The sequence below is a fragment of the Lates calcarifer genome, unplaced genomic scaffold (assembly GCF_001640805.2).
Source record: "Lates calcarifer isolate ASB-BC8 unplaced genomic scaffold, TLL_Latcal_v3 _unitig_1690_quiver_535, whole genome shotgun sequence".
Lineage (NCBI taxonomy): Eukaryota > Metazoa > Chordata > Actinopteri > Centropomidae > Lates > Lates calcarifer.
In genome coordinates this window covers 3,366-25,869 of record NW_026115692.1, presented here as the reverse complement: position 1 = coordinate 25,869, position 22,504 = coordinate 3,366, and the positions used below count along the sequence as shown (strand labels likewise).

Below are 22,504 nucleotides of genomic sequence, written 5' to 3'. Positions count from 1 at the left end.
GAGGGAGAGAGACTGTTGGCATAAACAGAGAGAGAGAGGGACACAAGTTAAATATGTTTTCTAAAGATACATTACCAGAGCTCAGTGCTCAGCAGCACAACACAAGACAACAGAGCAGCATGTGTTGTGTTTGACAGGACTTTACCTTCCTGTTTCCCTCAGAAGCTCCTGGTTCCTCCACTGCAACATGACTGAAGCAGCCAGTCAGTTATTAAGAGTTAATGTTCAGAACATGGAGAGAGACATGAGAACATCACTACTGTCATTATCAAATCATCATCATATGACATGTTTTATTTTACAGCTGCTCTGTACAAAGGTAAGATAAGATAATCCTTTATTAGTCCCACAGTGGGGAAATTTAGAAGTGTTAATATGTGTAAATACATGTTGTTTGCACAGATGGAGAGCAGAGTCTCCAGGATCCACCTGTCTGTCTATGAAGAGTGACTGCTCCAAAGGAAATCCTCCAGACTTCAGTAATGAACCTGGACCCTCAGACACAAAGTAAGAGACAGTTTCTACTGAGAACTGAGCTGAAGATGATTCACAGTTCAGATGTATTTTTTTGTAGTAGAAATAGATGTTCTACTATGGAATGCCATTTAAGTCAATAAATAAGTAAATAGATAAATAATCCTATGAAATAAGCTCTGCCTCTGTTAAAAAAAAATTAAATCTTTATTGACTCATTTCTCCTGCAGTGTTAATTTGAGCTAATGTGGCTCCTTCAACAGTGACTTTACTGTTGGTGCAGGACTCATGATCCAGTCTACAAGATGAAGCAGCTCAGATCAATGATTCTTCAGACACAGAGCTGGTCTTGTTTTCATTGACACAGTCAGAGCTGTTCTTCTCCTGTGATCTCCTGATCTGTGACTCCAGCTGCTTCACAGAGGAACTGATGATGAAGCTCTGAATCTGGATCACTGCAAATAATATACAGACTATAGATCACAGAGCTGCAGTCAACCTGTGAGTTCTCCACCACTGATGGAACGTGTTATGATGAATGTGTTGATGTCTTCACAGAGAGAAGAGGAGGAGGAGAAGGAGGAGGAGTGGTGTTTGTGAGGAGGAGCAGCTGTCCTGCTGTTCTTTGTGTCAGGACGTCCTGAAGGATCCAGTCTCTACCAGCTGTGGACACTGGTTCTGCAGACAGTGCATCACCTCATACTGGGACCAGTCTGGTTCATCAGGAGACTCCTCCTGTCCCCAGTGTGGGAAAAGACCCAGACCAGGACCTGGACTGCAGACAGCCAGTCAGACCAGCACTGTACAAAGTAAGACTGGGGATACATCCATTTCTTGTTGTTACAATACCTAATAATTCTTGACTTACTGAATGGATATCTGTTGTCTTTGAGCAGATAGTGGTCTGCAGGAGGTTTTAGATGAACATCAGATCAGTCTGAGGAGGAGATGTGAACGTGTGACTGAAGGAACTGATGGAACAGGAAGTAGAACCCTCCTCAACAGGATCTACACTGAGCTCTACATCACAGAGGGACAGAGTGAAGAGGTTAATACCCAACATGAGGTGAGGCAGCTGGAGACAGCTTCCAAGAAGAAGACCCTCCATGCTCCAATCAGGTGCCAGGACATCTTTAAAGCCTTACCTGACCAACAGAGACACATCAGAGTGGTTCTGACCAACGGCGTCGCTGGTGTTGGAAAAACCTTCTCAGTGCAGAAGTTCACTCTGGACTGGGCAGAGGGCTTGGAAAACCAAGATGTCAGTCTGCTGGTTCTGCTTTCGTTCAGGGAGCTGAACCTGATCAGAGATGAGCAGTACAGTCTTCTCACGCTGCTCCATGTTTTCTATCCAACATTACAGAAGGTCACAGCAGAGAAGCTGGCTGTCTGTAAAGTTCTGTTCATCTTTGACGGCCTGGATGAAAGCAGACTTTCACTGGATTTCAACAACAGGAAGGTTGTGTCTGACGTCACACAGAAGTCATCAGTCAACGAGCTGCTGACAAACCTCATCCAGGGGAATCTGCTTCCCTCGGCTCTGGTCTGGATAACTTCCAGACCTGCAGCGGCCAATCAGATCCCTCCTTCATGTGTTGACAGGGTCACAGAAGTACGAGGCTTCACTGACCCACAGAAGGAGGAGTACTTCAGGAGGAGATCCAGTGATGAAGAGCTGTCCAACAGAACCATCTCACACATCAAGACCTCCAGGAGCCTCCACATCATGTGTGGAGTCCCAGTCTTCTGCTGGATCACTGCTACAGTTCTGGAGCACATGTTGACTACAGAGCAGAGAGGAGAGCTGCCCAAGACCCTGACTGACCTGTACTCACACTTCCTGCTGGTTCAGACAAAGAGGAAGAAGAACAAGTACCATGAGGGACATGAGACGAGTCCACAGGAGCTGACGGAGGCTGACAGGGAAGTTCTTCTGAAGCTGGGGAGGCTGGCGTTTGAACATCTGGAGAAAGGAAACATCATGTTCTACCAAGAAGACCTGGAGCAGTGTGGTCTTGATGTGACAGAGGCCTTGGTGTACTCAGGAGTTTGTACAGAGATCTTCAAAAGAGAGAGTGTGATCTTCCAGAAAACAGTCTACTGCTTTGTTCATCTGAGCGTTCAGGAGTTTCTGGCTGCAGTCTACATGTTCCACTGTTTCACCAACAGGAACACACAGGTACTGGAGGACTTCCTGGGAGAAGATCACAGTGACCCATGTCTGGAGGACTTCCTGGGAGAAGATCACAGTGACCCATGTCTGGAGGACTTCCTGGGAGAAGATCATAGTGACCCATGTCTGGAGGACTTCCTGGGAGAAGACTGGGAACATGAAAACTTTGATTCAAGTATGGATGATGATGATGATTATGATGACGACGATGATGATGATGATGATGATGATGATGATGATGACGATGATGATGATGATGATGATGACGATGATTGCCCAGGTCCATCTCTGGATGTCTTCCTGAGGGGAGCCATGGAGAAATCCCTCAAAAGTGAAAATGGCCACCTGGACCTGTTTGTTCGCTTCCTTCATGGCCTCTCTCTGGAGTCCAACCAGAGACTCTTAGGAGGTCTGCTGGGTCAGACAGAGAACAGTCCAGAAATCATCCAGAGAGCCATCAACAACCTGAAGGAGATGAACACGTTCAGTATCTCTCCTGACAGAAGCATCAACATCTTCCACTGTCTGATGGAGATGAACGACCACTCAGTTCATCAGGAGATCCAAGAGTTCCTGAAGTCAGAGAACAGATCAGAGCAGAGACTCTCTGAGATCCAGTGCTCAGCTCTGGCCTACATGCTGCAGATGTCAGAGGAGGTTCTGGATGAGTTGGACCTGAACAAGTACAAGACGTCAGTGGAGGGACGACAGAGACTGATCCCAGCTGTGAGGAACTGCAGGAAGGCTCGGTGAGTCCACATGTGATTAACATTATAAATCATTATGTAGATAAGTGGTTTAGTTCTTCAGATACTCACAGTATAAAATTCAGATTCTTATTCAAACAATTCAATTCAATTCAATTCAATTTTATTTATATAGCGCCATATCACAACAACAGTCATCTCAAGGCACTTTTCATATAGAGCAGGTCTAGACCATACTCTTTAAAATAGGTATTTACAGAGAGAGACCCAACAGATCCCACCAAGAGCAAGCACTAGGCGACAGTGGCAAGGAAAAACTTCCTTTTAAGAGGCAGAAACCTCGAGCAGAACCGGACTCAGGGTGGGCGGCCATCTGCCTCGACCGGTTGGGTTAAGAAGGAGAGAGAGGGGGAGAGGGGGGAGAGGGGGTGGAGAATAGCGAAAGAAGAACATAGCATAACACAGGTTCCATATCAGATGTAAGATGAGGCCAGTAATACAACAGTAGTAGTGATAGTAGTGATAATTAAAGTATTAACTGCTAACATAGCAATACAACTAACAGCAGTGTAAGTAATTTCTAATTCTAGCAGCAGGTGTTGAGTGGAGTTGTAGGAGCAGCAGGAGACTTGTCATCACAGATCAGACTCTACAGCTCCAGAGGCAGAAATACCTGCAGAAAGAGACAGAAGAGGAGAGAGAGACGGGAGAGCACAATACTACAGGAAAGAGAGGATACTGAGTTAGTAACATGTAACATGGGATATGAATCCATATTGAGTGGAGAGAGGTGGAGAGAGGGAGAGAGAGAGAGAGAGAGAGAGAGGAGCTCAGTGCATCATGGGAGATCTCCAGGCAGTCTAGGCCTATAGCAGCATAACTAAGGGATGGTTCAAGCCTGAGCCAACCCTAACTATAAGCTTTATCAAAGAGGAAAGTTTTAAGCCTACTCTTAAAGGTACAGAGGGTGTTTCTGCCTCCCGGACCGAAACTGGGAGAAGGTTCCACAGTAGAGGAGCCTGATAACTGAAGGCTCTGCCTCCCATTCTACACTTGGAAACTCTGGGAACCACCAGTAAACCAGCATTTTGGGAGCGCAGAGTCCTGGTGGGATTGTAGGGGACTATGAGATCTTTAAGGTAAGATGGAGCCTGACCATTAAGGGCTTTGTACGTGAGGAGGAGGATTTTGAATTCTACTCTGGATTTGACTGGGAGCCAATGTAGAGAGGCTAACACAGGAGAAACGTGATCTCTTTTCCTAGTTCCTGTCAGTAGTCGTGCTGCAGCATTTTGAATCAGCTGCAGAGTCTTTAGAGACTTGTTGGGGCAGCCTGATAATAATGAATTACAGTAGTCCAGCCTAGAAGTAACAAATGCATGGACTAGTTTTTCTGCATCTTTTTGGGACAGAAAATGTCTAATTTTGGAGATGTTACGCAGATGAAAAAAGGCAGTCCTAGAAGTTTGTTTTATGTGTGAGTTAAAGGACACAGTTTCCTCTTGTTTAATATAAAATAATGTGTCAGGTGAGTTTAGTCTCAGATGTTGTTGAGCTGTTTCAGAAGCTGTGAGAGTAAAAATCCTGATTTTCAGTTGGTTGTTTGTAGCTGTCAAGTTCATGAACAGTTCTTCTATTGATTTCTAATAATTATCACATTTTCCAGTTTTTATTGATCCTCCTTTGGCTCATGGAGACGACCTGTAAACCTGATCAAACTAATGAAGAACTGGTTCAACTTTCATCAGTTTAACAACTTTAAATCATGAAGTTATTTGTTGTTTTAATGTTGATTTTTCCAAACCGTGGATTAACATATTCATTTAATTAGCTGATAAAATATCTGTTTATTTCTCTATTCATTAATTCATCAGTAAAATCTTTAATGACTTCCTGTTTTTATAGTTTTATTGTTTTTCAAGTCAAATCAAATTTTATTTATATAGCGCCAATTCACAACAGAAGTTATCTCGAGGCACTGTACATATAGAGCAGGTCTAGACCGTACTCTTTATCTTATAAAATTTACAGAGAGAAACCCAACAGATCCACCATGAGCAGCACTAGGCGACTGTGGCAAGGAAAAACTTCCTTTTAAGAGGCAGAAATCTCGAGCAGAACCGGACTCAAGGTGGGCGGCCATCTGCCTCGACCGGTTGGGTTTAGACAGAAAGAGAGGGGGGTGGGGGAATGGGGTAGGAGAAAGACAACAGATACACAGACTAAGTCAAAATGTAAATAGTAGTAGTAGTAGTAATAATAATAATAATAATAATAGTAATAATTATTATTACAGCTAAAGGAATAATAATGACAAGCAGCGAAACATTAGTAGCACTAACTCTATAACTAACACTAATGTTAACTAAATGTTGTAACATCATGGGTTGAGCTGGATCATGGGAGCAGCAGGAGACTCTCCAGCTCTGGAGGCAGAACCCTGCAGTGAGAGACAGTAGCAGAGAGAGAGAGAGAAGCACAGCCTGGGCAGTAATGTGCTTGAGGGAAGAACACACAGTTAGAGTGATGCAGCGACAGTTGATAATAATCTCGTCAGCAGGACATCATGGTCAACATTTACTAACTATTAAGATAAACTTTATAATATAAATCTTAATGAGCAGCTTCATGACACTTGCTGCTGCAGATGTTTCTCCTACACATAGAAAACGTCTTTCTGACATGTAGAAAATAATTCAACCTCATATTGAATGATGTTCAGCTCTGATATTGTCAGCTGATTCATTTGTACCAAATGTTCCAGCTGATGAAGGTGAACCTAACAGCAGCAGGAGGCAGAGAGATGATCTTTACCAACTGTCATTGTTGACTGAGCTGAACTCAGTAAAAAGATCCTGGAGTCACATTAAAAATAGTGGAGAGTAAAACAGTTTTTCTAATCCAGACGTCCTCATGTGAACTTTGTGGAGACAGACATAGGATCAGATCACACTGACAGACTGTGGACATTATGGGAGACTGACTGTCTCCACAGTTTCTCTGTCTCTGAAAGATTAAAGCAGAACAAAGATGAAACCTCTACAGGTCTGAGAGAGAGTGATGAGAATTCTAGTTTGATGTCAAACACAGTGAGAGAAGATGAAGTGAACCAGTGATGTGAAGAGCAGATGTTCATCAGAACAGGACACGTCCAACTCTCTGTCATCAAATGCTTCAAGTCGATATAAAGTGTCCTCTGTCATAATAACATTTTCTGTCATATATGTGTCCTGACAGATTTACTGATTGTGGACTCACAGAGACTCACTGTGAAGTCGTGGCCTCAGCTCTGAAGTCCAACCCCTCCCATCTGACTGAACTGGACCTGAGTGACAACAAAGACCTGAAGGATTCAGGAGTGAAGCTGGTCTCTGCTGGACTGGAGAGTCCACACTGTAGACTGGAGACTCTGAGGTCAGTTCACTGACTGCAGCTGCTGGAGTTTTTTCTAGAAACTTGATTCAGATCATTGACTGAAGTTTGAAATAGTTGGTTGATGAATGTTCAGTGTCTCAACATTTTTGTGAAATACTTTATGATTCAATCAGTCAAACTTTATTTGTCTGGCATCTTTCCTACAGTTCAGAAAACTAGAGAGGAAACTGAGGCTGATAAAATCCTGGAACAAGACTCACATCTTTTATTCTTTATTCAGGTTGAAGAACTGCAGGTTGTCAGAGATCAGCTGTTCTTCTCTGGTCTCAGCTCTGAAGTCCAACCCCTCCCGTCTGAGAAAACTGGACCTGAGTGGCAACTCCAACCTGCAGGATTCAGGAGTGAAGGAGCTGTGTGGTTTTCTACAGAGTCCAGACTGTAGACTGGAGACTCTGAGGTCAGACTCCATATTTTCTTTCTGTGCTGAGATGAATCTGATGTGAAAGTTGTGTTGACTCTAACCTGCAGACAGGTTTATATTTCTGAGGTAAAATCTCCTTTAAAACTGTTCAGTGGTTGAAAGGAAGTTTTCAAAGTGTTGACTCTGATTTGAAAACAGGTTTTAAACTTTTGAAAATGACATTTGAGTTTGACTCAGTGGACATTTCCAGTGTGAGCAGTTTGAGTGAGTTGAGCTGGTTTTCTTCAGAAAGTCTCACTGAGATCAGGACGTGTTTTCCAACAACATGTTTTCTGAGCAGGTCTGAAGGAGAAAGTGTTGATAGCTGCTCCAAACAGCCACAGTCAAAGGCCGAGTGAAAAGCCTGCTGTCAGAGAGAGGAGACGTGATCATGGTTTAAATATGGAGACGACATTTTCCCACAGTCTCTCCTGAAGACATTCATAGTGTTCCACTCAGCTGTTGACATGAACAGTGACAGAAATCTTTGAACAAGTGAAACCAGAGCAGAGAGAGAAGTTCAAACCCTGGCTCCTTTCTCTGCTCCACACAGCCGACCAGTCACTGAGTCAGCTGCCTCTCAATGTTGGACTGTCTCTTTCACAAAATTACACTAACTGTGGGACACAGTTTTCTAAACTCTGAACACAAACTTTGTTCACACTGAAAACATTCAACTGCTCCAACAAAGATTCAGTCTCTGATTTTAAACCTCAGTCAACACTTTGAAACATTTCTTCCAAACTGTTCAGTCTTAGTTTGAATGTTGGACATTTTGAAGAGGATCTGACCTCAGAGATTTGATGCTGATCCACACTGAGGATCTTGTTGAGCTTCAGATTTAAAACGGGTTTAATGTCACATTAAAAATCCTTCACTTTGTAATTCACTCTTTACTTTGGAAGAATTGAATCTTCATCTTATATTTCTACAAATAAATTAAATATTTCAAACTAAGACAGAAAGAAAGATTTATTCAGAGTTTGTTTTATGATCTGTGATGTTTCTACTGACTGAAGTTAATGAGAGCTGTTTTTCTCTTTGTGTCTCTGACTGTTTTTAACCTGCATCCTGTTGGTTCAGGTGTTTGGAGTTTCCACTTTCTAAACTTGTTCATTCTAAACCTTCTTCAGCTCTGAACAGATGATGAAACACTGAATGGTTTCAAGCAGGAACTTTGTCTCCTAAACTCACATCTTTGATTCTTTATTCAGGTTGAAGAACTGCAGTTTGTCAGAGATCAGCTGTTCTTCTCTGGTCTCAGCTCTGAAGTCCAACCCCTCCCGTCTGAGAGACCTGGACCTGAGTAACAACTGGTACCTGCAGGATTCAGGAGTGAAGGAGCTGTGTGGTTTTCTGCAGAGTCCAGACTGTAGACTGGAGACTCTGAGGTCAGACTCCATATTTTATTTCTGTGCTGAGATGAATCTGATGTGAAAGTTGTGTCAGGCCTTCTCATCCAACATCAATGAAGAATGGTCAAAAACTCCCATAAACTCACTCCTAAATCTTGTGGAAAACCTTCCCAGAAGAGTTGAAGCTGTTATGGCTGCAAAGGGTGGGCCAACATCATACTAAACCCTATGGATTAAGAATGGGATGTCACTCAAGTTCATATGCGTGTGAAGGCAGACGAACGAATGCTTTTGTCAATATAGTGTATGTCTTCAGTATTTTCTTGTTTTATTTCTTGTTAAAGTGATGAGACTAAAGAGAAACTGACTGAGAGATTCAGACCAAACTCACCATGTTTGTTAAATGTGGTCACCACTGCAGGAAGTGACAACGTTGGAGATTTTATGTTTTTATTGAAGCAGCAGCATGTTGTCATTAATATTAATGAGCTGTTTTTCTCTTTGTGTCTCTGACTGTTTTTAACCTGCATCCTGTTGGTTCAGGTGTTTGGAGTTTCCACTTTCTAAACTTGTTCATTCTAAACCTTCTTCAGCTCTGAACAGATGATGAAACACTGAATGGATTCAAGCAGGAACTTTGTCTCCTAAACTCACATCTTTTATTCCTTATTCAGGTTGGAGTCCTGCAGTTTGTCAGAGATCAGCTGTTCTTCTCTGGGCTCAGCTCTGAAGTCCAACCCCTCCCATCTGAGAGAACTGGACCTGAGTCACAACCACAACCTGTATGATTCAGGAGTGGAGGAGCTGCGTGGTTTTCTGCAGAGTCCAGACTGTAGACTGGAGACTCTGAGGTCAGACTCCATATTTTATTTCTGTGCTGAGATGAATCTGAAGTGAAATGATCATTAAAATAAATCAACATCCTCTGAAACAGATTGAATAAAAACTGAACATTAGAATCCTCATGAAGGAGGATTTATCTCAGGCCTGTTGTTTTATACAGCTTTAGTTTGATCTAGGTGTACCTAATAAACTGACAACTGACTGTAGATGAGTTTAATCAGTGTGAGTCAGCAGCTCTTTCTCTGAACTGGAGAATCAGTATTTAACTGAAGAACTTGACTTCAAAGTTAGACTGTTTTTAACCTGCATCCTGTTGGTTCAGGTGTTTGGAGTTTCCACTTTCTAAACTTGTTCATTCTAAACCTTCTTCAGCTCTGAACAGATGATGAAACACTGAATGGTTTCAAGCAGGAACTTTGTCTCCTAAACTCACATCTTTTATTCTTTATTCAGGTTGGAGTCCTGCAGTTTGTCAGAGATCAGCTGTTCTTCTCTGGGCTCAGCTCTGAAGTCCAACCCCTCCCATCTGAGAGAACTGAACCTGAGTCACAACCACAACCTGTATGATTCAGGAGTGGAGGAGCTGTGTGGTTTTCTGCAGAGTCCAGACTGTAGACTGGAGACTCTGAGGTCAGACTCCATATTTTATTTCTGTGCTGAGATGAATCTGATGTGAAATGATCATTAAAATAAATCATCATCCTCTGAAACAGATTGAATAAAAACTGAACATTAGAATCCTCATGAAGGAGGATTTATCTCAGGCCTGTTGTTTTATACAGCTTTAGTTTGATCTAGGTGTACCTAATAAACTGACAACTGACTGTAGATGAGTTTAATCAGTGTGAGTCAGCAGCTCTTTCTCTGAACTGGAGAATCAGTATTTAACTGAAGAACTTGACTTCAAAGTTAAACTGTTTTTAACCTGCATCCTGTTGGTTCAGGTGTTTGGAGTTTCCACTTTCTAAACTTGTTCATTCTAAACCTTCTTCAGCTCTGAACAGATGATGAAACACTGAATGGTTTCAAGCAGGAACTTTGTCTCCTAAACTCACATCTTTTATTCCTTATTCAGGTTGAAGAACTGCAGTTTGTCAGAGATCAGCTGTTCTTCTCTGGTCTCAGCTCTGAAGTCCAACCCCTCCCATCTGAGAGACCTGGACCTGAGTCACAACCACAACCTGTATGATTCAGGAGTGGAGGAGCTGCGTGGTTTTCTGCAGAGTCCAGACTGTAGACTGGAGACTCTGAGGTCAGACTCCATATTTTCTTTCTGTGCTGAGATGAATCTGATGTGAAAGTTGTGTTGACTCTAACCTGCAGACAGGTTTATATTTCTGAGGTAAAATCTCCTTTAAAACTGTTCAGTGGTTGAAAGGAAGTTTTCAAAGTGTTGACTCTGATTTGAAAACAGGTTTTAAACTTTTGAAAATGACATTTGAGTTTGACTCAGTGGACATTTCCAGTGTGAGCAGTTTGAGTGAGTTGAGCTGGTTTTCTTCAGAAAGTCTCACTGAGATCAGGACGTGTTTTCCAACAACATGTTTTCTGAGCAGGTCTGAAGGAGAAAGTGTTGATAGCTGCTCCAAACAGCCACAGTCAAAGGCCGAGTGAAAAGCCTGCTGTCAGAGAGAGGAGACGTGATCATGGTTTAAATATGGAGACGACATTTTCCCACAGTCTCTCCTGAAGACATTCATAGTGTTCCACTCAGCTGTTGACATGAACAGTGACAGAAATCTTTGAACAAGTGAAACCAGAGCAGAGAGAGAAGTTCAAACCCTGGCTCCTTTCTCTGCTCCACACAGCCGACCAGTCACTGAGTCAGCTGCCTCTCAATGTTGGACTGTCTCTTTCACAAAATTACACTAACTGTGGGACACAGTTTTCTAAACTCTGAACACAAACTTTGTTCACACTGAAAACATTCAACTGCTCCAACAAAGATTCAGTCTCTGATTTTAAACCTCAGTCAACACTTTGAAACATTTCTTCCAAACTGTTCAGTCTTAGTTTGAATGTTGGACATTTTGAAGAGGATCTGACCTCAGAGATTTGATGCTGATCCACACTGAGGATCTTGTTGAGCTTCAGATTTAAAACGGGTTTAATGTCACATTAAAAATCCTTCACTTTGTAATTCACTCTTTACTTTGGAAGAATTGAATCTTCATCTTATATTTCTACAAATAAATTAAATATTTCAAACTAAGACAGAAAGAAAGATTTATTCAGAGTTTGTTTTATGATCTGTGATGTTTCTACTGACTGAAGTTAATGAGAGCTGTTTTTCTCTTTGTGTCTCTGACTGTTTTTAACCTGCATCCTGTTGGTTCAGGTGTTTGGAGTTTCCACTTTCTAAACTTGTTCATTCTAAACCTTCTTCAGCTCTGAACAGATGATGAAACACTGAATGGTTTCAAGCAGGAACTTTGTCTCCTAAACTCACATCTTTGATTCTTTATTCAGGTTGAAGAACTGCAGTTTGTCAGAGATCAGCTGTTCTTCTCTGGCCTCAGCTCTGAAGTCCAACCCCTCCCGTCTGAGAGACCTGGACCTGAGTAACAACTGGTACCTGCAGGATTCAGGAGTGAAGGAGCTGTGTGGTTTTCTGCAGAGTCCAGACTGTAGACTGGAGACTCTGAGGTCAGACTCCATATTTTCTTTCTGTGTTGAGATGAATCTGAAGTGAAATGATCATTAAAATAAATCAACATCCTCTGAAACAGATTGAATAAAAACTGAACATTAGAATCCTCATGAAGGAGGATTTATCTCAGGCCTGTTGTTTTATACAGCTTTAGTTTGATCTAGGTGTACCTAATAAACTGACAACTGACTGTAGATGAGTTTAATCAGTGTGAGTCAGCAGCTCTTTCTCTGTTGATTTAATGACTGAACTGTTCCTGAAAGAAATGTTGTAGGTTAATGAGAGCTGTTTTTCTCTTTGTGTCTCTGACTGATTTTAACCTGCATCCTGTTGGTTCAGGTGTTTGGAGTTTCCAGTTTCTAAACTTGTTCATTCTAAACCTTCTTCAGCTCTGAACAGATGATGAAACACTGAATGGTTTCAAGCAGGAACTTTGTCTCCTAAACTCACATCTTTTATTCCTTATTCAGGTTGGAGTCCTGCAGTTTGTCAGAGATCAGCTGTTCTTCTCTGGTCTCAGCTCTGAAGTCCAACCCCTCCCATCTGAGAGAACTGGACCTGAGTCACAACCACAACCTGTATGATTCAGGAGTGGAGGAGCTGCGTGGTTTTCTGCAGAGTCCAGACTGTAGACTGGAGACTCTGAGGTCAGTTCACTGTTTAAGATCTTATATCATTAATCCACAACTGAATCTAATATGTTGATGTTTGTACTTACATGAACTGTCAAAGCACACACAAACTGTCATACTGTGACAGCCTGGGGGTGGGGGTGGGGGTCATGGTTATACAGTTATATATGGATACTGGAGGAGAGGACTAGGGCTTGGCTCTCCTGCCAGCAAAGCTACAGTTGGCAGATAGCAGGCATAATAAAAGGCAGATCATTTGGTCTGACTTTCAGACGTTTAGGATCAGCATCGTCCATCTATGATTTACTGAGATGACGCCTGTTGGAGCTTTTCTTACACTTTAACAGCGACTTGTACACTGATGTCACACTTATTATAAACTAATGCTTATGCTGAGTTGTGACCCCAGTGCCTCATTGAGACACCAATGTTCTTCAGCTGTTTGTTCTGTCAAGAACAAGAAGTCTCCTGGTTCTGATAAAATACCTGCTAAACTGCTAAAGCAGGGAGGGTTCCTCTGTACAAGAACTTTGCACCAACACATCACCAACATCTAAGCTGATGAAAACATCCCACAGTGATGGAGAGATGCCAATATTGTCTCTGTTTACAAGAACAGGGTGAGGAGGCTGATGTGTGGCAGCAGTCGGGGTTTATCTCTCCTTACTGCTGCTGCTGAGGTCCTGGCTGAGCTGATACTTCAGAGGCTGATCAGTGTTGACATGAACAGGTGTCTGAATGTTGAGCTGACATTTGGATGATGTCTGTAGAAGGCTGACATTATGATGATCCACAATAACAGAAGGACAAAGTCCCTCTACTCATTTTAGAGGAAACATCATTGATTAGGACAGATCTGATTGATTATCAATGATTTGATCGACATCTTTTATTCTTTATTCAGGTTGGAGTCCTGCAGTTTGTCAGAGATCAGCTCTTCTTCTCTGGGCTCAGCTCTGAAGTCCAACCCCTCCCATCTGAGAGACCTGGACCTGAGTCACAACTCCAACCTGCAGGATTCAGGAGTGAAGGAGCTGTGTGGTTTTCCAGACTGTAGACTGGAGACTCTGAGGTCAGACTCCATATTTTCTTTCTGTGCTGAGATGAATCTGAAGTGAAATGATCATTAAAATAAATCAACATCCTCTGAAACAGATTGAATAAAAACTGAACATTAGAATCCTCATGAAGGAGGATTTATCTCAGGCCTGTTGTTTTATACAGCTTTAGTTTGATCTAGGTGTACCTAATAAACTGACAACTGACTGTAGATGAGTTTAATCAGTGTGAGTCAGCAGCTCTTTCTCTGAACTGGAGAATCAGTATTTAACTGAAGAACTTGACTTCAAAGTTAAACTGTTTTTAACCTGCATCCTGTTGGTTCAGGTGTTTGGAGTTTCCACTTTCTAAACTTGTTCATTCTAAACCTTCTTCAGCTCTGAACAGATGATGAAACACTGAATGGTTTCAAGCAGGAACTTTGTCTCCTAAACTCACATCTTTTATTCCTTATTCAGGTTGGAGAACTGCAGGTTGTCAGAGATCAGCTGTTCTTCTCTGGTCTCAGCTCTGAAGTCCAACCCCTCCCATCTGAGAGAACTGGACCTGAGTCACAACCACAACCTGTATGATTCAGGAGTGGAGGAGCTGCGTGGTTTTCTGCAGAGTCCAGACTGTAGACTGGAGACTCTGAGGTCAGTTCACTGTTTAAGATCTTATATCATTAATCCACAACTGAATCTAATATGTTGATGTTTGTACTTACATGAACTGTCAAAGCACACACAAACTGTCATACTGTGACAGCCTGGGGGTGGGGGTGGGGGTCATGGTTATACAGTTATATATGGATACTGGAGGAGAGGACTAGGGCTTGGCTCTCCTGCCAGCAAAGCTACAGTTGGCAGATAGCAGGCATAATAAAAGGCAGATCATTTGGTCTGACTTTCAGACGTTTAGGATCAGCATCGTCCATCTATGATTTACTGAGATGACGCCTGTTGGAGCTTTTCTTACACTTTAACAGCGACTTGTACACTGATGTCACACTTATTATAAACTAATGCTTATGCTGAGTTGTGACCCCAGTGCCTCATTGAGACACCAATGTTCTTCAGCTGTTTGTTCTGTCAAGAACAAGAAGTCTCCTGGTTCTGATAAAATACCTGCTAAACTGCTAAAGCAGGGAGGGTTCCTCTGTACAAGAACTTTGCACCAACACATCACCAACATCTAAGCTGATGAAAACATCCCACAGTGATGGAGAGATGCCAATATTGTCTCTGTTTACAAGAACAAGGTGAGGAGGCTGATGTGTGGCAGCAGTCGGGGTTTATCTCTCCTTACTGCTGCTGCTGAGGTCCTGGCTGAGCTGATACTTCAGAGGCTGATCAGTGTTGACATGAACAGGTGTCTGAATGTTGAGCTGACATTTGGATGATGTCTGTAGAAGGCTGACATTATGATGATCCACAATAACAGAAGGACAAAGTCCCTCTACTCATTTTAGAGGAAACATCATTGATTAGGACAGATCTGATTGATTATCAATGATTTGATCCACATCTTTTATTCTTTATTCAGGTTGGAGTCCAGCAGGTTGTCAGAGATCAGCTCTTCTTCTCTGGTCTCAGCTCTGAAGTCCAACCCCTCCCATCTGAGAGACCTGGACCTGAGTCACAACTCCAACCTGCAGGATTCAGGAGTGAAGGAGCTGTGTGGTTTTCTGCAGAGTCCAGACTGTAGACTGGAGACTCTGAGGTCAGACTCCATATTTTCTTTCTGTGCTGAGATGAATCTGATGTGAAAGTTGTGTTGACTCTAACCTGCAGACAGGTTTATATTTCTGAGGTAAAATCTCCTTTAAAACTGTTCAGTGGTTGAAAGGAAGTTTTCAAAGTGTTGACTCTGATTTGAAAACAGGTTTTAAACTTTTGAAAATGACATTTGAGTTTGACTCAGTGGACATTTCCAGTGTGAGCAGTTTGAGTGAGTTGAGCTGGTTTTCTTCAGAAAGTCTCACTGAGATCAGGACGTGATGAATCTGATGTGAAATGATCATTAAAATAAATCAACATCCTCTGAAACAGATTGAATAAAAACTGAACATTAGAATCCTCATGAAGGAGGATTTATCTCAGGCCTGTTGTTTTATACAGCTTTAGTTTGATCTAGGTGTACCTAATAAACTGACAACTGACTGTAGATGAGTTTAATCAGTGTGAGTCAGCAGCTCTTTCTCTGAACTGGAGAATCAGTATTTAACTGAAGAACTTGACTTCAAAGTTAGACTGTTTTTAACCTGCATCCTGTTGGTTCAGGTGTTTGGAGTTTCCACTTTCTAAACTTGTTCATTCTAAACCTTCTTCAGCTCTGAACAGATGATGAAACACTGAATGGTTTCAAGCAGGAACTTTGTCTCCTAAACTCACATCTTTTATTCTTTATTCAGGTTGATGAACTGCAGTTTGTCAGAGATCAGCTGTTCTTCTCTGGTCTCAGCTCTGAGGTCCAACCCCTCCCATCTGAGAGAACTGGACCTGAGTCACAACCACAACCTGTATGATTCAGGAGTGAAGGAGCTGCGTGGTTTTCTGCAGAGTCCAGACTGTAGACTGGAGACTCTGAGGTCAGACTCCATATTTTCTTTCTGTGCTGAGATGAATCTGATGTGAAAGTTGTGTTGACTCTAACCTGCAGACAGGTTTATATTTCTGAGGTAAAATCTCCTTTAAAACTGTTCAGTGGTTGAAAGGAAGTTTTCAAAGTGTTGACTCTGATTTGAAAACAGGTTTTAAACTTTTGAAAATGACATTTGAGTTTGACTCAGTGGACATTTCCAGTGTGAGCAGTTTGAGTGAGTTGAGCTGGTTTTCTTCAGAAAGTCTCACTGAGATCAGGACGTGTTTTCCAACAACATGTTTTCTGAGCAGGTCTGAAGGAGAAAGTGTTGATAGCTGCTCCAAACAGCCACAGTCAAAGGCCGAGTGAAAAGCCTGCTGTCAGAGAGAGGAGACGTGATCATGGTTTAAATATGGAGACGACATTTTCCCACAGTCTCTCCTGAAGACATTCATAGTGTTCCACTCAGCTGTTGACATGAACAGTGACAGAAATCTTTGAACAAGTGAAACCAGAGCAGAGAGAGAAGTTCAAACCCTGGCTCCTTTCTCTGCTCCACACAGCCGACCAGTCACTGAGTCAGCTGCCTCTCAATGTTGGACTGTCTCTTTCACAAAATTACACTAACTGTGGGACACAGTTTTCTAAACTCTGAACACAAACTTTGTTCACACTGAAAACATTCAACTGCTCCAACAAAGATTCAGTCTCTGATTTTAAACCTCAGTCAACACTTTGAAACATTTCTTCCAAACTGTTCAGTCTTAGTTTGAATGTTGGACATTTTGAAGAGGATCTGACCTCAGAGATTTGATGCTGATCCACACTGAGGATCTTGTTGAGCTTCAGATTTAAAACAGGTTTAATGTCACATTAAAAATCCTTCACTTTGTAATTCACTCTTTACTTTGGAAGAATTGAATCTTCATCTTATATTTCTACAAATAAATTAAATATTTCAAACTAAGACAGAAAGAAAGATTTATTCAGAGTTTGTTTTATGATCTGTGATGTTTCTACTGACTGAAGTTAATGAGAGCTGTTTTTCTCTTTGTGTCTCTGACTGTTTTTAACCTGCATCCTGTTGGTTCAGGTGTTTGGAGTTTCCACTTTCTAAACTTGTTCATTCTAAACCTTCTTCAGCTCTGAACAGATGATGAAACACTGAATGGTTTCAAGCAGGAACTTTGTCTCCTAAACTCACATCTTTTATTCTTTATTCAGGTTGAGTCACTGCAGTTTGTCAGAGATCAGCTGTTCTTCTCTGGTCTCAGCTCTGAAGTCCAACCCCTCCCATCTGAGAGACCTGGACCTGAGTCACAACTGGAAGCTGCAGGATTCAGGAGTGAAGGACCTGTGTGGTTTTCTGCAGAGTCCAGACTGTAGACTGGAGACTCTGAGGTCAGACTCCATATTTTATTTCTGTGCTGAGATGAATCTGATGTGAAAGTTGTGTCAGGCCTTCTCATCCAACATCAATGAAGAATGGTCAAAAACTCCCATAAACTCACTCCTAAATCTTGTGGAAAACCTTCCCAGAAGAGTTGAAGCTGTTATGGCTGCAAAGGGTGGGCCAACATCATACTAAACCCTATGGATTAAGAATGGGATGTCACTCAAGTTCATATGCGTGTGAAGGCAGACGAACGAATACTTTTGTCAATATAGTGTATGTCTTCAGTATTTTCTTGTTTTATTTCTTGTTAAAGTGATGAGACTAAAGAGAAACTGACTGAGAGATTCAGACCAAACTCACCATGTTTGTTAAATGTGGTCACCACTGCAGGAAGTGACAACGTTGGAGATTTTATGTTTTTATTGAAGCAGCAGCATGTTGTCATTAATATTAATGAGCTGTTTTTCTCTTTGTGTCTCTGACTGTTTTTAACCTGCATCCTGTTGGTTCAGGTGTTTGGAGTTTCCACTTTCTAAACTTGTTCATTCTAAACCTTCTTCAGCTCTGAACAGATGATGAAACACTGAATGGTTTCAAGCAGGAACTTTGTCTCCTAAACTCACATCTTTTATTCTTTATTCAGGTTGAAGAACTGCAGTTTGTCAAAGATCAGCTGTTCTTCTCTGGGCTCAGCTCTGAAGTCCAACCCCTCCCGTCTGAGAGACCTGGACCTGAGTGAGAACAACCTGAAGGATTCAGGAGTGAAGGAGCTGCGTGGTTTTCTACAGAGTCCAGACTGTAGACTGGAGACTCTGAGGTCAGACTCCATATTTTCTTTCTGTGCTGAGATGAATCTGATGTGAAAGTTGTGTTGACTCTAACCTGCAGACATCAGGCTCATATTATACTGATCCACACTGAGGATCTTAATGGTAAAGTCTGTTTTCTTCTTCACTGGTTTAGTCCAGTGACTGAGGCAGAGAAATGCTGAGCTACAGATTTCAAACGTTAATAGAACAAGAAAATTTCTTCACTGTTTAAATCCCATCAGATTTTTTCCACTCTGACATGAACAAATATATCTTCAGTATTTTCTTGTTTCAACATGACTATAAAGTCAAGCAGGAACTTTGTCTCCTAAACTCACATCTTTTATTCTTTATTCAGGTTGAAGAACTGCAGGTTGTCAGAGATCAGCTGTTCTTCTCTGGTCTCAGCTCTGAAGTCCAACCCCTCCCATCTGAGAGACCTGGACCTGAGTCTCAACAACCTGTATGATTCAGGAGTGGAGGAGCTGTGTGGTTTTCTACAGAGTCCAGACTGTAGACTGGAGACTCTGAGGTCAGACTCCATATTTTCTTTCTTTTTCAACATCCTCTGAAACAGATTGAATAAAAACTGAACATTAGAATCCTCATGAAGGAGGATTTATCTCAGGCCTGTTGTTTTATACAGCTTTAGTTTGATCTAGGTGTACCTAATAAACTGACAACTGACTGTAGATGAGTTCTCAGCTCTTTCTCTGAACTGGAGAATCAGTATTTAACTGAAGAACTTGACTTCAAAGTTAAACTGTGTTTGACATGGATTTATTTCATCACTGGAGGAAAATGCAGAAATAAAAATCACTGGAAAATGTATTTTTGAACAAGGAAAATATTAGAAACAATTTATGTCTGTAACATTAGTTTAAACCATCTCCTCCTTCATATTGTCATAGCTTATCAAAGGAGACTGAGGCTGACTTGTGGATTCCAGGGTTTATTTTCAAAGGAAATGTGGACACAGATCATTCTGGTACTTACACCATCGTCTTTGATCAACAGTGGATAACGGTTTATCTACTGCAGTCTTCCTGGTGACTGGGTAGTTTAGTCTGTTGGATAGTTGTGTCTGTTTACTTCTGCCCTCACATCACTGCCCAAGTACACATTGTCCTCATCCCACTTCACTATACCAGTATAATACACCACCATTACAGGAAACCAAAAATATACAACTGCTGTGCATTAGTAGATATAACGGTTTATTTGCTATGGCTATCAGAAATGAGTAAGATAAATTAATATTAATATTAATATTAATATTAATATTAATATTAATATTAATATTAATATTAATATTAATTGTTTGGAGTTTCCAGTTTCTAAACTTGTTCATTCTAAACCTTCTTCAGCTCTGAACAGATGATGAAACACTGAATGGTTTCAAGCAGGAACTTTGTCTCCTAAACTCACATCTTTTATTCTTTATTCAGGTTGAGTCGCTGCAGTTTGTCAGAGATCAGCTGTTCTTCTCTGGTCTCAGCTCTGAAGTCCAACCCCTCCCATCTGAGAGAACTGGACCTGAGTGAAAACTGGGACCTGAAGGATTCAGGAGTGAAGAAGCTGTGTGGTTTTCTGCAGAGTCCAGACTGTAGACTGGAGACTCTGAGGTCAGACTCCATATTTTCTTTCTGTGCTGAGATGAATCTGATGTGAAAGTTGTGTTGACTCTAACCTGCAGACATCAGGCTCATATTATACTGATCCACACTGAGGATCTTAATCAGGACTCCAGACCAACTTCTTCCAGCACTTCAATCAACATTCAACACAACATCTTCAAACTGTTTAAACTGATCAGTGTTTGATTAGAAATCGATCATTTACAGAGAAACAATGTGACAGATCCACAGTGAGTCATAAAATAATCATGATAAAGTAACCAGAGGTTAAACAGACTGACAGAGTGAAGAGAGGTGAACTGTGATTGTGAGTGAAGTCAGTGAGCAGCTGTAGAGATGATTCTCTTTGTCTGATCCAGACCCTCATCAGTCCTGTTCACACTGATACTGGATCTGTATCATTAAGGAACAACTGGAGATTTCTATTTGAAATATGAATAAATACTGACATGATGATGATCAATAACAGAAGGACAAAGTCCCTTTACTCATTTTAGACTAAACATCATTGATTAGGACAGATCTGATTGATTATCAATGATTTGATCAACAGCTTTTTTTCTTTATTCAGGTTGAGTCTCTGCAGTTTGTCAGAGATCAGCTGTTCTTCTCTGGTCTCAGCTCTGAAGTCCAACCCCTCCCATCTGAGAGAACTGGACCTGAGCAGAAACGACCTGAAGGATTCAGGAGTGAAGGAGCTGTGTGGTTTTCTGCAGAGTCCAGACTACAGACTGGAGACTCTGAGGTCAGTATCTGGAGTCAGTCCATGCTGCTTCCATCAGTATTGTCCTAAACACAGTTAGTATCAGAGCAGAGATCCAGTGTTTCCTGTAAAGCTGGGACCTTCTCAGTGGCTGCTTTCCTCAGTGAAGCTGTGAGAGGAGAATGGTGACAGGCTTCAGGATTGGACAGAAAGACAGAGAGACAGAGAACAGTCAGCCAATCAGATCAGCCAGAAGCTGGTTGTGATGATGTGTTTGAGTTGATGTGAAGACGACTGTTGTTGTTGTGTTGATGTGTTGAGGAAATAAAGCTGGATTCCAGCTGACAGCCTCACAGCATGTATAGAGACAGTGGTCCTCATTCATCAAACTGTGGAAGCAGCAGATCTGATCTGACACTGTTTGTTGTCTCATTTCAACAGGAAATAAAGTGCTGAGTCATCAAGGTGAGAGTCTGTGACTGGTCCATGTTAGTGGGAGATAACAAGTCTGAACTGATCTGAGAACAGCTCCACTGTCAGACACAGAGTCCAGTCCACCATCATCCCTGCAGTGGAGTTCAGAGAGGAGCAGTGAAGCTGATCTGAACAACATCGTACCAACACTCTACATTAGTTTTTCCTTCAAGTTGTCCCTGTGTACTTCCTGTTCTTTACTGACTGACTGATTAATATATACAGTATACGTAGCACACAGCCTCCCACAGGAGCATATTACATGTATAACATACAGTAGTACAACAAGCAGATAACAGCAGATATCAGAGAGTCTTACAGAGTAAATACACAGAACATTCAGTTCCTCTGTGTCTGTGTTTGTACGCTGTGAAGCATGAAAGACTTCTTGTATATTCCAGCTGACTGTCATGATCCTGAATCAACAACCAGAGCAGAGCAGCTCAGACTGAGAGTGGTGTGTGTGAGGGATCTAACATGTTCAGCTTTCTTTTGTACAGAACCATTCAATATATAGTAAAGGTGTTTTATGACTCACCATCATCTTCTCTGCAGTTTTAACTCAGAGAGTTTTTCATCTTTAAAGTTTAGTTGCCGTATCAAGCTGTTACATTAAATGTGAAGATGCTTTCAGCCAGTCTGTATGATGGTGTGTATTCTATGTGATGGCTAATGCTGAAACTGAAAATGTTCTGCTTTTTCTACAAGAAGAAAAACTATTAATTTTTGACTGGTGTTCACGTCACTTTATTTCTGTACATGTGAGATTTTTCCTTCCAATATATTTTTTAAGGAATCAATAATAAATAAGTAGCTGGTGAGTGAAAGAATCGATCCTGTCCTATCGGTCCGTCCGTCCTCAGACTGTACTTCTGTCTCTGACACTGATTCTTTGTTCAGAGATGTTTGACCTTTAAATAAAGTATAACTTCATTTTTGAGTCTGACGGCTTTGATTTGATCTCAGTCAGAAACACTTTGTTTTAAACTGCAGCTGCTGAAAATGTTTCCAGGTTGTAGTTCAGATATTTCCTACAGTCCTCTGAAGGCAGCAGAGTGTTCATTCTTCCTGCACTGGGTGTCAGTTTGAACACAACACGGCTGCTGGTTCCTGAACCTGAACTTCTCCTGTCAGAGGGATCATGTGACCTGTGCTGAGAGACGACTGCTTCATCTGTGGTGAGTAGAAAAACCAA

General features: G+C 41.6%; 1 protein-coding gene and 1 long non-coding RNA gene across 53 annotated transcripts in view; one reads left to right on the top strand and one right to left on the bottom strand.

Moving 5' to 3' along the window:
* The window catches only part of LOC108890123 (NACHT, LRR and PYD domains-containing protein 12), a 70,352-nt gene extending 48,110 nt beyond the window's left edge, over nt 1–22,242 (top strand). For 6 of the 50 annotated variants that reach the window (XM_051067427.1, XM_051067443.1, XM_051067412.1 and 3 more), the window contains 16 exons: nt 7,010–7,186; nt 8,404–8,580; nt 9,219–9,395; nt 9,841–10,017; nt 10,463–10,639; nt 11,857–12,033; nt 12,508–12,684; nt 13,574–13,741; nt 15,253–15,429; nt 16,121–16,297; nt 17,515–17,691; nt 18,330–18,503; nt 18,854–19,027; nt 19,944–20,120; nt 20,704–20,877; nt 21,277–22,242. In XM_051067427.1, the coding sequence (XP_050923384.1) occupies nt 7,010–7,186; nt 8,404–8,580; nt 9,219–9,395; nt 9,841–10,017; nt 10,463–10,639; nt 11,857–12,033; nt 12,508–12,684; nt 13,574–13,741; nt 15,253–15,429; nt 16,121–16,297; nt 17,515–17,691; nt 18,330–18,503; nt 18,854–19,027; nt 19,944–20,120; nt 20,704–20,877; nt 21,277–21,283 (2,644 nt within the window). In that variant the 3' untranslated portion in view covers nt 21,284–22,242. Of the gene's footprint in view, nt 1–1,593; nt 3,397–6,591; nt 6,769–7,009; nt 7,187–8,403; nt 8,581–9,218; nt 9,396–9,840; nt 10,018–10,462; nt 10,640–11,856; nt 12,034–12,507; nt 12,685–13,573; nt 13,742–15,252; nt 15,430–16,120; nt 16,298–17,514; nt 17,692–18,329; nt 18,504–18,853; nt 19,028–19,943; nt 20,121–20,703; nt 20,878–21,276 lie in introns of all 50 variants that reach the window. The other 44 variants (XM_051067460.1, XM_051067459.1, XM_051067417.1 and 41 more) reach the window with 42 other exon arrangements.
* Nucleotides 7,230–20,879, bottom strand: LOC127139580 (uncharacterized). 3 transcript variants are annotated; one of them, XR_007809823.1, is made up of 3 exons: nt 20,807–20,879; nt 19,854–20,049; nt 7,230–8,313 (listed from the first exon to the last, which is right to left on the bottom strand). It is a non-coding gene; the product is annotated as an uncharacterized LOC127139580 (long non-coding RNA). The 3 variants fall into 3 exon arrangements; XR_007809821.1 differs by lacking the exon at nt 7,230–8,313 and adding an exon at nt 8,629–9,128; XR_007809822.1 differs by lacking the exon at nt 7,230–8,313 and adding an exon at nt 10,646–11,766.
* Nucleotides 22,243–22,504: the final 262 nt, after the last annotated feature.